At 33.8% G+C, this 13,487-nt stretch overlaps 2 protein-coding genes across 2 annotated transcripts in view; one reads left to right on the top strand and one right to left on the bottom strand.

The window, feature by feature from the left end:
• LOC136036312 (GTP-binding protein 4-like) overlaps nucleotides 1–10,171 on the bottom strand; it is a 55,553-nt gene extending 45,382 nt beyond the window's left edge. The window contains exons 1-2 of the mRNA XM_065718463.1: nucleotides 10,021–10,171; nucleotides 779–1,137 (exon numbers count right to left, since the gene is read on the bottom strand). Coding sequence (XP_065574535.1) covers nucleotides 779–1,137; nucleotides 10,021–10,068 — 407 coding nt within the window. The 5' untranslated portion in view covers nucleotides 10,069–10,171. The remainder of the gene's footprint in view (nucleotides 1–778; nucleotides 1,138–10,020) is intronic.
• The window catches only part of LOC136036314 (haloacid dehalogenase-like hydrolase domain-containing protein 2), a 34,753-nt gene continuing 31,430 nt past the window's right edge, over nucleotides 10,165–13,487 (top strand). Inside the window, exon 1 of the mRNA XM_065718465.1 lies at nucleotides 10,165–10,353. Within this exon, the coding sequence (XP_065574537.1) occupies nucleotides 10,247–10,353 (107 nt within the window). The 5' untranslated portion in view covers nucleotides 10,165–10,246. The remainder of the gene's footprint in view (nucleotides 10,354–13,487) is intronic.

Consider the following 13,487-nt stretch of genomic DNA (forward strand, 5'->3'; position numbering starts at 1 on the left):
AAGACTCTCAACTTGGAGTAAAAACATACTTAGCTTTTGAAAAATCAATTACATCATTTTCAAGAAAGAACAAGTGATAGTCGAATCTACGAGATGTTTAAGGGAGCAATATAACCACTCTTATTTGAGGCCTCACTTTAGGTTTGATTTATTCCTTTATAGTCAATATTTCTTGTTTTCAGTGTGATTGGATTATTTATTTAACTTCTTTTTGTTTTATGTTACATTCATTCATCCAGGGTAATTTTTCTTCATAGTAAGGTTGCCATATTATATGACATTATTTCTGCTCTTATTGGGTTTTAATACTGCTCTTTACTTTTCTCAAAAAATTAATAAATTAAAAAAAGGAAAAATAACTACATGACAATTAAATTCTTTTCTGAGCATCAGTCCTGAATTTGACCCAGCAGTTATAGATTTTCATGTATGTTCTTTTAGAATCCAAGTGACATCCTATGTTTGCCTTTGTATCCCTAACTAATAGAAGAAAAATATTTAAGATGCAAATATTTTCCCACAAGCTCCCCTTCCCCTCTAAGGGTGAATATTATGCGCAAGAAAACTAGATATAATTCAAATTACCCTGTGAAATACCCCTCCCCACTCAGACACAATACACATAGTTTTATATTGTTACTCTTCCTATCACAAATTTGAAGACTTTTTAAGAAACCAAGCTTTGCCAAAGAATATAATTTTAGTTTTACTTTGTCTAATAATGATATACTGGGTCAAATTTTCCATGAACATACTACCCCAAATTGAAGATACCCACCTTCCAAGTGCTGCTCTCTTCAATTGCTTACATCTATATAATGAATCTCCATACTTCATAAGCCTGGTGTAATCTTTAGCAACATTGTCAATAAGATGCATGGCAATATTTAACTGACCCAAAGCCAATTTATAATGATCTCTATCATACAGTACATTCATTAAATCAGCATAAAAAGGGTGAATATCTTCCAATTTTGGGAAATCTGTCAAAATCTGTGAAAGCTTGTCATGAAAATTTTGCTGTGTGAACTTGACTTTTCTCATGTAAAATTGTCTAATTCTACTGATTTTATAATGTCTGTGAACAACTGTAGGCGTCTTTCTATTTGTTTTGGAGAGCATAATATCCACAAACTCCTAAAAGAGAAAGCATGAATTAGTAAAATATTTAATTTCCAGAAATTATACTTTAAGCAATGTCAAAAAATTCAAATCCTGTCAGACCCTTAAAGTAAACAAATAATAAACTATTTGTTGCTTTTCTGGTAAGAGAAACAATAAAATTATTGTTTCATGCACAATATCAAAGCTAAACCGTATATGAGACACCTCCAGCTTCTAAATATTTAGATTCAAATTAAAACATGCCTTAAAAATCGCTTTTTAATGTGTACTGGAGATGATTGTTACTATTTTTCCCTTTGTAAAGGTTACTGCAAACACTGCCATTTTCTTATTTGCAAATAAAACATAGTACAAAAGGCCTACCTATACCTACAGCTAGCCTACACAATCTATCTCCAGTTCCATTGTGCAACAAAACACCAAGAGCTATGTCCTCATGGGATAAGCTGTTAGTAGTAGATCAACCACTATTCTAAACAATAGCATATTTTGTGATAATAATTCAAGATACAGAGTACCTGAGCCCCTTATTAAGTTTTTAAACATTTAGTAATATATCCATCTCATCTGAATCTTTCCTACCTAGTATGTCTCCATAATAATTGTGTTATGGACACAAAAACCAACAAAATTTAAAGTGTAAAGCCCAGCCTAACTTGAATCATACATAAACTACTGTGAATGAATGAACCAAATCTAAAAAACAGAAATTAAGATGAATAATTAAGTTAAACTAACAAGAGACAAAAATAAAACTTTGTAAATACACAGCAAGATTTTTCAGGCTATCCAAACATATTTTTTTTCTAAACTTTTGTTCCTGTCAGGTTGCTATTTTCTTGCTATACTTCTGCATTGATAGTGGTTCCTTGTTCCATGAAGTTTACCAAAAAAAAAACAAAAAAAAAAACATGGTGCCTATCCAAAACACCAATTCCATGATTTTGCACTGGGACAGTCTGCTTGGCCTTCACCTTTACATGCAAGTGTGTGTGTGTCTCCCATCTCTGTTGCTTTGATTTGGGGATGATACACAAGCCCATGTTGTGTCTCCAGTTACAATCTGACTCATAAAGCTGTCACCTTTTTTGAGCTGGCTCAAAAGAAACCCTAGAAATGACTGAAGAGACATGCACCTCATGTCATCTAGACAAACAGTCTACTAAACCTGTACTGAGGAAGTGCATTAACCAACTGAGATGAAGTTGCTAATGAACTAGAAAATGCAGCCCAAAACCATGACTCACAATGCACATATCAAAGTCTTTAAAAAAAACTACCAGAAGGAACTTGAGTGTCTCTGACACCATGAAAGATCAACAAGAGAATACCATAGCTGATGATGCCCAAAAAGTGGAGACATAGAAAATATATTTTAGCAAGCTTCTAAAACCCAATGTGATTGAATCTGTTGAGTTAAAAAACACACCACCATCAGTCTCAAGCTGATGATGCCCAAAAAGTGGAGACATAGAAAATATATTTTAGCAAGCTTCTAAAACCCAACGTGATTGTATCTGTTGAGTTAGAAAACACACCACCATCAGTCTCAAGCTGATGATGCCCAAAAAGTGGAGACATAGAAAATATATTTTAGCAAGCTTCTAAAACCCAACGTGATTGCATCTGTTGAGTTAGAAAACACACCACCATCAGTCTCGAAAGAGCTGTATGACATAAACATGTCTCTGCCAGACTGTGACAAAGTCATCAAAGCCATCTGAAAAAGACATGTCTCCTGGCAAGGGCAGCATTTCATGTGAGATTTCAAAAGCTTCCCCACTTGATTGCAAGCCCGATGACTACCACTATTCATTGAAACATGGAAAACAAACAGTTCACAAAAGATTGGAAAATCTAAGACATCCTTCCCAAAAAACTAAACACTTCCCAAAAATCTAAGTCATCCTTTACAAAAAGGCAATAATTCAGAGCATGCCAATTAGAGTCATATCTCTCATCAACATTACAGCCAAATCATTCACCATCATTCTACTACAGAGATTCCAAATAACAAGAGATAAGCAAACATGGAAAAGTCAGTCCAGGTTCCAATCTGGCTTAGGATGCTCAGATCAGATTTTTGGCTTCCATTTATAATGCAACAATACAAAAGGTACAACCTTCCACTCATCAGCATATTCATAGATTATGTTGCTGCTTTTAACTCAGTTGAATGGGAAACTTTGTGCAAGATTCTACTTGAAGATGGCATGTTGCAGGAATTTGTTGACATCCTGGAAGCTTATTACCAAGGATGTGCAAGTGCATCTAGAGTCAGAGTCTATGTTGAAGATTCTTCACTATTTGATGTAGAATGGGGTCAGCCCAGCAAATGATTGATAAAGTGGCATATTTTTCAGCCTACCTTGGCCTTCAGATAAACTCAAAGAAAACAAAATTCTTGACCTGAACATCACAGGAGATTATCAATTCACCCTTTATGGTATCCCACTTGAAAAAGTTCACAGCTTTGTTTATATGGGACCTGAGATGGATTGCTTTACCTTACCCATACTCCCCTATGATGAGTAAACACAAGCCTGCATTCTATATTCCCATTATATCTACAATAGCAAACAATAAACACTAAGACTTTATAATTTTGAACACTGATAAAGCAATGAAGAAAAGTGTATTCCTAATGTAAAGTATAATGGGAATGTATAAAATGGGCTATATATTAATCTATTTGGAAGGGGGTAATGTGGTTGAAGTGAAGCAATGAATGTACTCTGGGTGTTTCTTTACCAAAATTAATTCAATCAATGGTAACTCTCAAGGACTGGGGACAAATTGAAAGACTAAAAATTCCCAAAAACTAAATCAATAACAATCATAAATGCTTACTTATCCCATATCTCAATGGTCATTGCTTCAATTTACCACCATTTTTTCCCCTGATAAATAAATATACAACGTATTTTATATAATGCTATTCCCATTATCTTTTACAATAGCATTATGCTGTTACAACCATTGATACATTTTTTCCCATTATTTAGCTAAGTACAATATAAAGACACCCCTCAATCTATCTTTTTTGTCATTTCTAGATATACTAATTTGATCAATTTTAAAATACTTTTTAACCCTTAAAGTGACATCTTGTTACTCATTTTTTGCCAAAAGAAAATGGTTGCCAAAAACTCTGAAAACTACTTCCCTGTCACCAGGGAGTTTTGACAGAAGTTCTTTGCAAAGTTTGTTAGTACATCATTACTGCATTTGTATATACAGAATGGTTGAGCATCAGAAACAATTCACCAGCAAGGAATGTTAGAGCTCTAACTGATCTTAAAGTTGTCAACAAATTCACGACTTCCACAATGGAATGATGTAGTTGGTGAAAAAGTTGCACTTCTTTTGCTTTCTACAGAAACATTGATGCAGTTTGTAGGAGTTACCTATGTTCTTGTGTATTCACTTTGACCACAAATTGGCTTGATTGTTCAACATCTTGAATGCTAGGATGAGGTCTCCCCTTTTTCTATGATATTTATTAAAAAAAAAAACAAATAGAAAAAAAAACAGAGTAAGCCATAGGCCTGCCTTGTTACAAAATGAAAAAAAAGAAGAGGAAACAGGGATTAAACCCCTATATGTTAAGGCAGGGAGCAAGGATGCAGCTAAGTGGGGGAACTTCCCCCCTAAATTCCATGCCTTGGAATTATGGGAATCTTAAGTTTTCTTATGTATCCAGATCTTTTAGCACACTGGACAATTGTGTCAAAATATTATTCATATCCCCCTTCTAAGCTCATAACCCTAATTTCACCTAGCTTTTCTAGTTGTTGTTCGTAAGGGATGTGATGTTTGACAAAAGGAAGCTTGACTGCTCTGCACTGGACTTTCTCAAGTGACTCAAAGTCACCCTTGACGTGCGACTTTGCAATCAACCTACCAAACCAAAAATAAGGAGAAACAAAGGCTGTATAGAGCTTCTTGATGGTAAATGGTGCTAGATTAGACAGGGAGCATTGCTTGCCTTTGTATCTTACACCTGACAGTGAAATTTGAGCTTTTTGTCAATAATTACACCAAGATCACATTTTTCCCAGGAAATCTGAATTGGTTTATCAGCATCTCCAGAGTTAATCATATGTTAGCTGTAATAGGTGTTATTTTGACCCAAGATGCAGGATTTTCCATGTGTTCATGCTAAAGTCAAGTGTCCATGCAGTTGCTCACACACAGGGAAGTATGATAGACTATCAATTGCTTCTAGTGTAAACTCTATTTTTAGCCCTTAAAAGGGCTGTAAGAGATGACTTACTTTGCCACTAGAAATGGGTTGAGAATGCACCATTTGTCTTTAAACCAGTTAATTGAAAGTAATATATTCCTGTGTGTGAGTAGCATTATGACAGCAAATGCAGTGCTTCTACAAAAATAAACAGAAGAAGGTGTAGAAAACTTACACAAAATAGAATTTTTTTTAGTTTGGTCAGAAAGTGGTTTAAATTTGTTCCATTGTTTGCTAATTTAGTTGAAAGTTAATCATGCCTCTCCCTGTTGGTTGCACAATAGCTGTGTTTATTTTTTTTGTTTTGGTTTTACTTTGCACTTATAAGACATTCTTTGTTCTTAGTATGTCATTCTTTAGAACAACAAACAGAGCCTTGTACTCCATTTCCCTACTTTAGTTTTACATTTGAGCACCAGATTTTAAAATCAAAAACAATGCAAGAACACACTATATTTCATCTAAAAATGCTGGAAATTTGTTTTGTAGGTGTGTCAGAGTAGAAGCCAACCCCTGTCCCTCCATTGCCCAACCCTCCTCTCCAAAAAATATTTATAATATTTTATTCCAAAATCTCATAGAAAACAATATTTTATTCTGAAACATTCTATGCAGAATAGTTGTAGCTAACACATTTTGCCTGCAACCCTGCTCTACTTTAACCTCAACCCTCCTAATATGCACATCTATACCTGAAATTATATATTTCCCATTTTTCTGCCAATCTGTCTCTCTTGTTTCAGCCTATGCACCCAAAAATTTAATCAACTGTGACAAAACAAGAACTAAGAAATGGTGACAGGCAGCATAATGCATTTGAAATATATAATTTGGGCTATATATTTATACATTAGGGAGGTTGGGGTAAAGTATAGGAGAGCTGCATGATTTTCCCCCAGGTATGTAGGTCAAGTGGATGATCACTTGTACCTGATGCTGTCCCAACTGTTTTTTGCAGGATGGAAAAAGAAATCCAAAGAAAGTCTCTTTTGAAAAGAAAGAGCCCAAAAGTGAGATTAAATTTTTCAAAGCTTAGAGGTTTACCCCTTCTGTCTGTTTCAGGAAGACAGATGCATAATTGAAGGTTTGTTCATTTCTATCTTATTGAAGGTTTGTTCATCTCTATTTTAAGGGTGCCAAACACTTATATGTTTGTTTTCTACAACAGTGTTTCTTTATTTTTAAATTGATATACATTTTTTGTTAACAAATGACTCATTCATATCAGAGGTTCATTTACAAGTTGATGACCTAGTTTAGAGTCCCTAGTCTCAAAATTAAATTTGAATTTGTAGAAGATAGAAAGTATAGACCTCCTGTCTGCTTGAAGAAAATGTATGGACATAAGTAAGTTATATTGCACTAATACCTTAGGGCCATGGCAATACGAACAAAATTTTAATTACTTTACATTGAATGAACATAACAGAAACAAAGAAAAATAAATCATAAAATTCTTCTTCTATACTCCATTACAAACCAGAGCAATTGTCCTAGGTTTTTAAATCATGCAAAACATTCATCCCTCAATATATTCACCAGTCATCTCTCATCAAACCTAGATTTTTAATACATTTTATTACTCAACTTACTCAATTCTACACACACTTATTTCACATGACCCACACTCACACATGTACTTCAACAGATCAGACTAAGATAAGGACCAACTTACAATTAAAACTTACATTAAATGGGCTTAAAAGAAGGCTTCTGTGGCAAAGTTAATGTTTATCAATATTTTGTTTTGTCTTTGAACAGCCTAATGCTGGTAAAATAGGGATGTCTGAGACTAAGGAGCCAAGCCTATTAGGGTCAGGTCATTTGTTTACCTGCAAGTCCAAGCAAATTCAGTCCTGCATTTTGTATACAGGTCCAGTGGATATTACCCATCATGAGTCAACCCAAAAATATTGATCATCCTTTGGTTCTATGACCTTAGTTCTGCTCAAGGATGGATGATAGACTATCTATCAATAAGTGAAATAACATCATGTATGCAATCCTGAAGGGGCTGATGCCAGATTTGCCCCCTAATTAGCCTTGGCTTGATTTTAATTCAAGCTGGTATTAGAGTCTCTCATATATCATTTGTGACAGCAATATGCCCATGGTTGGTTTAGACTCTTTCTAAAATACTTTAAAACAACAAGGATTTTAAAAACAATTCTACTGAATCAACAAGAAGAATATTTACATAATTTTCTAAACTTAGAACTTTTTTACAACAAATTTTCAGCAAAGCAAATGCACAGCTTTAATGCTGTTCTACATCAGCTCTAAAAAATGCCATAGCAGTAAGTTTAAAACATAACTGTGAGGTAACTGATCTGCCATTGTCTGCTATAGCTTCTAGCTGAAGTTCCTTGTCAGTCACTTTTCTCCTCTAGCAACTATCATGTCTTGTAGCATTCAGACCTTTCCTTTCCATTTTTGTTGTGGTTGAAATTCTATCTGGCTGATTGAAATTTTATCTGGCTAAAGAAAGTTCTTACACACTGTTTTTTTAGTTAAATGATGTCTTTAGAACAGCAAAATAAAATGCAATGTAAGAATAAACCAGGGATATCTTGTTAGAACTAAGAGCAGTGGATGGTAAAAACAAATGTAGCTAATAATGTTACTTAAAGCAGGTGCAACTTTTTTAATGATGATGTCAGGCTTCATTACTGTTTCAGGCATGTTTTGATTTAGGCCTATTATTTTACATTAATCTATATATATAAAAATAAGTTGTCTGTGGATCTGTGGATCAGGTGACGTCATGTTTCTGTGTCGGCTGACGTCATGAAATTAGTTGTCATCATTTTTGTTATGATGATGCTTAGTATATTGTAAAACACATTAATTTGGTTAATAATATACCCTTTAAAACACCAAAATGAACATGCTGGAGTAGTCACTCGGTGAGAGAGGGTGTCAGAACGGAGAATGAAGGTCCCAGGTTCAAATCCTGGTTAGGCTAAAAAAGGTAAAAAACTAAAAACTAAAAAAAAACTGAAAAAACTAAAAAAAGGCAAAAACTACAAAAAAAAAAAAAACTAATAAAAAAATAAAACAGCCGAAAAACTAAAAAAACTAAAAAAAGGAAAAAACTTAAAAAACTAAAAACTAAAAAAAAACTAAAAAAAAAGGAAAAAACTGAAAAATAGAAGAGAAAAAGAAAACTAATAAAATTAAAAATAAACATAAAAAAAAATAAAAAAGATAAAAACTAAAAATAAAGTAAAAAGAAAAAACGAAAAAAAAATAAAAAAGCTAAAAAAAAAGGTAAAAACCAATAAAAAACTAAAAAGAAAAAAGGTGAAAAACTAAAAAAAAATTTTATCTAAAAAACTAAAAAAAACTAAAAAGGTAAAAACTAAAAGAACTAAAAAAGAAAAAAAAACTAAAAAAAGGAAAAAAACTGAAAAATAAAGGAGAAAAAGAAAACTAAAAAAATATAAATAAAAGTAAAAAAACTAAAAAGATAAAAACTTCAAAAAAAAACTAAAAAGAAAAAGAAAGAAACTAAAAAACCTAAAAAAAGGTCAAAACCAATAAAAAAAAACTAAAAGGAAAAAAAGGGAAAAAATTAAAAATTTATTTCATCATATACCAATTCAAAAACGAATGTATACTGGGATGACGACCGGGACACAGGGAATATAAATGACACAACTACAATGGGGACGCCGGGGGCACAGGGGGATATAAATGACGACCGGGACACGGGGACACAAGGAATATAAATGACGCCCAGGACGCTCAAAGAGAAATCACAGACTGGGACACCCGGACACAAATCACGACCGGGACACAGGGAATATAAATGAAGACTGGGACACAGGGACATAACTACAAAGGGGACGCCGGGGTGCACAGGGGGATATATAAATGACGATGGCGACTCAGGGAATGGTCGATTAGCAATCACCATCAACAAAGCTCAAGGGCAATCATTAGAATCATGAGGTATAGATCTGAATACGGATTGTTTTCCCATGGACCATTATATGTTGCATGTTCAAGAGACGGTAAACCTGACAATCTATTTATATGCACAGACAATGGGACAGCAAAGAATGTTGTATATTCGCAAGTTTTACGTAGTTAAAAACATATATATATATATATATATATATATATTTTACCCAGTTTTTATAAGCATAAATAAAATTAGGCATTAGGATAAGTAAAAAGAAGAAAATAAATTGTTACTTTAGGGGGTTTCCTTAAAGGTTCAAAAAGAATTTGCACAGGAAATAGTGTTAGGGTCTACTTTCAAAGATAGGTTAGGAAGCAGCCCTTTAACTGATGCTTTGTCAAAATAAACACCAGGGTGTATGTTTATCTATTTAGAAATAGAAGGGAGTCAATCAGTGAACTTCAAGGAATGATATAGCTTAGCCTAAGATGCCTAGGCTAAGTAGACATAGCCTAGGTAGGCTATCTAAAACAATTTTACAATAGTGCCAAGAATTTCCTTAAAAAAGTTCCTTGTCCTTAAGATTCATCCAATTAATTCACACCATGTCATTTAGTATTAAAATGTTACAGGCTGTAATGCTCTGGGGTAGCTTAGCTTATAAAGTGGTTGGAAAGAATTATCAACCTCGGCCCATGGATAAAACTATTTAATAAGCTAAAATACCAAAAGAATAACTAACCTTTGCGGTTGGTACAACCACAATTTTTTTGAAATTATATTGAGACATTTTGACTCTGACTCTTCAAGTCTAAACAGGTAGTCAAATTTTACAGAGCCTGGCTTTGCTGTTTGTTGCTGCTGTGATGCTGTAATTTAAAAAATGCTCGAATTAAAGAAGGGGCATAGACAAAAGCCGACAAATTCGCTCTTCGGGCAATATATTCATTTTTGTGCTTGATTTATGTATGATGTCGTGTAACTTAGATAATATTAAAGTTGTGCTTGTAGATTTGAGTGGTACTCTTCATATTGATAAAATAGCTGTTCCTGGCTCACAAGCAGCTTTGCAAAGGTGAATTTTTGTTTATTTTATTAGTATTTATTTTATGAAGAATAGATGGCAGCTGCATTTGATTGCTTTTTTATTGACATCAATTTTGAAAAACTTTTTCCACAAAACAAAACTCAAAACGAGCAGAAATTAACACAAGTAGTGCTGACAACCTAGATGCCTTCTCAAGACCAGAACATAATTTGTGCTTTAATGAAAACAAGGTGCATTTTAAATGTTTCCAATTTTTGCCTTTGATAAATAAAAAATTCATGAAACTGTAAGGAATAGATTCTCCACGTTTTTTTCAGTAAAGTGTAAATCATGTTCTCGTCTTGAGAAGGCATAGGATTTTCAGTCTTTGTCATGTTAATTTTTGCTCGTTTTGAGTTTGAATCGGCTATTTATTGTAATTTCCGTTCGTTTTGGTTTTCATTTATTTCATTGACTATTTTTGCTAATTTTTGGTTTAATGGAGCTCTTTAAATTTTTAAAAAAAATTTGTTCTGTGGAAAAGTTTTTAAAATTAATTGTTGTAAAATGTTCAGTGTGCTTTTGTTTGCGTTCACATAACCTCTTCCTTGAATGCCTGCTGTGTCTGCTTTCTTACTAATGTGCCCTAGCTCTTTTATTTGACTGTACGACGAGATCATTTAAATGTATCAAAGGAATAAGAGAGAGAGAACGATGTAATATCCATTTCTGATAAAGCCATGTTCACTTGAATTATTAAATGTAAGCGATATTAATCTGGCCCTTGGATCAAGAGGCATCATGTGCAGGGGAGGAGCGCAATATTTTTGGCGATTTGATAAAATCATGACACAAAGTATTGTGTTTTTACTGGATCAGTGTTTGAGTTCAATGAATGAAATCGAAAAAATTAGTACAATAATTAGCGGTATTACAGAAAATGAAAATATTGGAGGGACATTTACTGAAATTAATTTAGAAAAACTTTTTCCATAAAATAAATTTTTCGAGGAAAAGTAAAGAACTCCATTAAATCAAAAATGAACAAAAATAGAGTCAAATAATCTACCAAGCGTAAAACTACCACAAACCAGCATCAATAAATAAATGAAACCCAAAATGAACAGAAATTACAATAAATAGCCGAGTCAAACTCAAAACGAGCAAAAATTAACATGATTAGGGCTCACAACTCCTATGCCTTCTTAAGGCCTGGACATAATTTGCACTCCTGTGAAAAAATACAAATGAAAATGCATTGTCAGTTTAATATATGCTCATGTTTATTCTCTAAAATCTTAATTATTTTTGATTTGTTAAAGCTGTAAAAGTGAAGACATTTAAATTTTTTTCAATAAAGTGCAAATTACATTCTGGCCTTGAGATGGCATTGGGGTTGAGAGCCCGAATGATCTTTGTTTCTGCTCGTTTTGACTTTAACTTGGATATTTACTGTAATTTCTGCTGGTTTTGGGTTTCGTTTATTTATTGATACTGATTTCAAATAGTTTTACGCTTGGTAAATTATTTGTTTCTATTTTTGCTCATTTTGAAAAAACCTATTTTGTGGTAAAAGTTTTCTATTAATATATGTTCGTTTTATATTGACATAATCTTTTTTCATGGAAACAGAATTGAAAAGCTGATCGCCCTCCAACCACTTTTGACTCTTAAAAAGGGTACTAGAACTTTTAATTCCCAATCAAATTGGCTCCTTTTGAATATTAACGATATTACTAGTTATGATAGAGGAGTGGTGCCTATGATATTGTTTATTTGCCCTTTTAATACCGGCATGCATGTTGTTTATTGTTTAATTGATACTCCCCCTAAGCGTTCCTTAAAAGTTTAAACTTATTACCCTTAGTGTCATTAGTTACAGTAAATGTATAAGTAATATTAAAAGTATACACATAGTGTCTTCTGGCTAATTCACAATCCGCCACAACTTACCCTGAAAGGTCTAAATAATGCAAATATTGCCTTTTTTGTTAATTGATCATCTCCTTTATCATTTCCTGAAAGTACCGAATTAGTATACTCAGTCATTTCTGGATTATGCCCTTTTGACAACCCATATACTCATAACATGCTTCGATTTAGTTCAACTTGAAAGACTTTCCTTAATACCCTTCGTGTTTTGGGAAACTAGTAGTCAAATATGCATATCTTTTCTCATTTTCATATACCATATGTAAACAATGATCAAATTGCCTAACTTACAGCCTTTGTCCTGAGAACTTAGGGGGGGGGAGGGCATCCCCAAACACAAAATCATTGAACCTTTCAACAATGCTGAAAAAAAGATGTCTCAAAGCTTTGTTCGGAAGTTTGCTTTTGGGAAATGATGGGTGTGGAGTGGAGAGGCTGGTTTCTGTAAAACAAGCCTTCTCCTTTTTTTATGGAACCTTTTTATGGTTTTTATGGAAGGGACAACCATCCCTTCCATAAAAAACTTAAATGCCCGGGGCATAACTTACAACCTTGCCCCCAGGCTCCAGTGGTTTGTAACAACCCTAAAGCCTTGTTATGTGATATTTGGACTATTTTGAACAAAAAGGCTATCTCAAAATTTTCTTTGTCTGCATTTCGGGAAAAAATGACGTTGAGGGGCGGGGTAGCTGCCCTCTGATCACTTTGACTCTTAAATAGGGCACTAAAACTTCTGATTACTTTTCCAATGATACCCCTCTGAAGTATATACGACCACCCTTTCTACAAAAACCTAATATGCCCCCAGGGCATAATTTACGAACCTTGCCCTGAGGGCTGTAGGGTTGTTGTCATCCTCAAAGACATAATTCCTGGACCCTTCGACTAAGCTGAATAAAATTGCCATCTCGAAATTTTGATTCGAGGTATTGGGGAAATGAACGGCGTTGAGGGGGGGGGGCTGGTTGCTCTCAAATCACTTTTGGCTCTTAAAAAGGGCACTATAACTTCCAATTTCAAATCAAATGAGCCCTATCTGAAGTTCATACGACGACCAATTCCATAAAAACCTTATATGCCCGCAGGGCATAACTTACATCCCTTGCATTAGGGCTCTGGAGGGTTGTGTCAACCTTAGAGGCATTGTTATATGTTCTTTGGACTATTTTATTTTAAAATGAATATCTCACAATTTCAATAAGATGTATTTCATGGAAAGAGGGGCAGTTAAGGGGGCTAGTTGACCTCCA

The sequence above is a fragment of the Artemia franciscana genome, chromosome 15, assembly GCF_032884065.1.
Source record: "Artemia franciscana chromosome 15, ASM3288406v1, whole genome shotgun sequence".
In the NCBI taxonomy this organism is placed as follows: Eukaryota; Metazoa; Arthropoda; class Branchiopoda; order Anostraca; family Artemiidae; genus Artemia; species Artemia franciscana.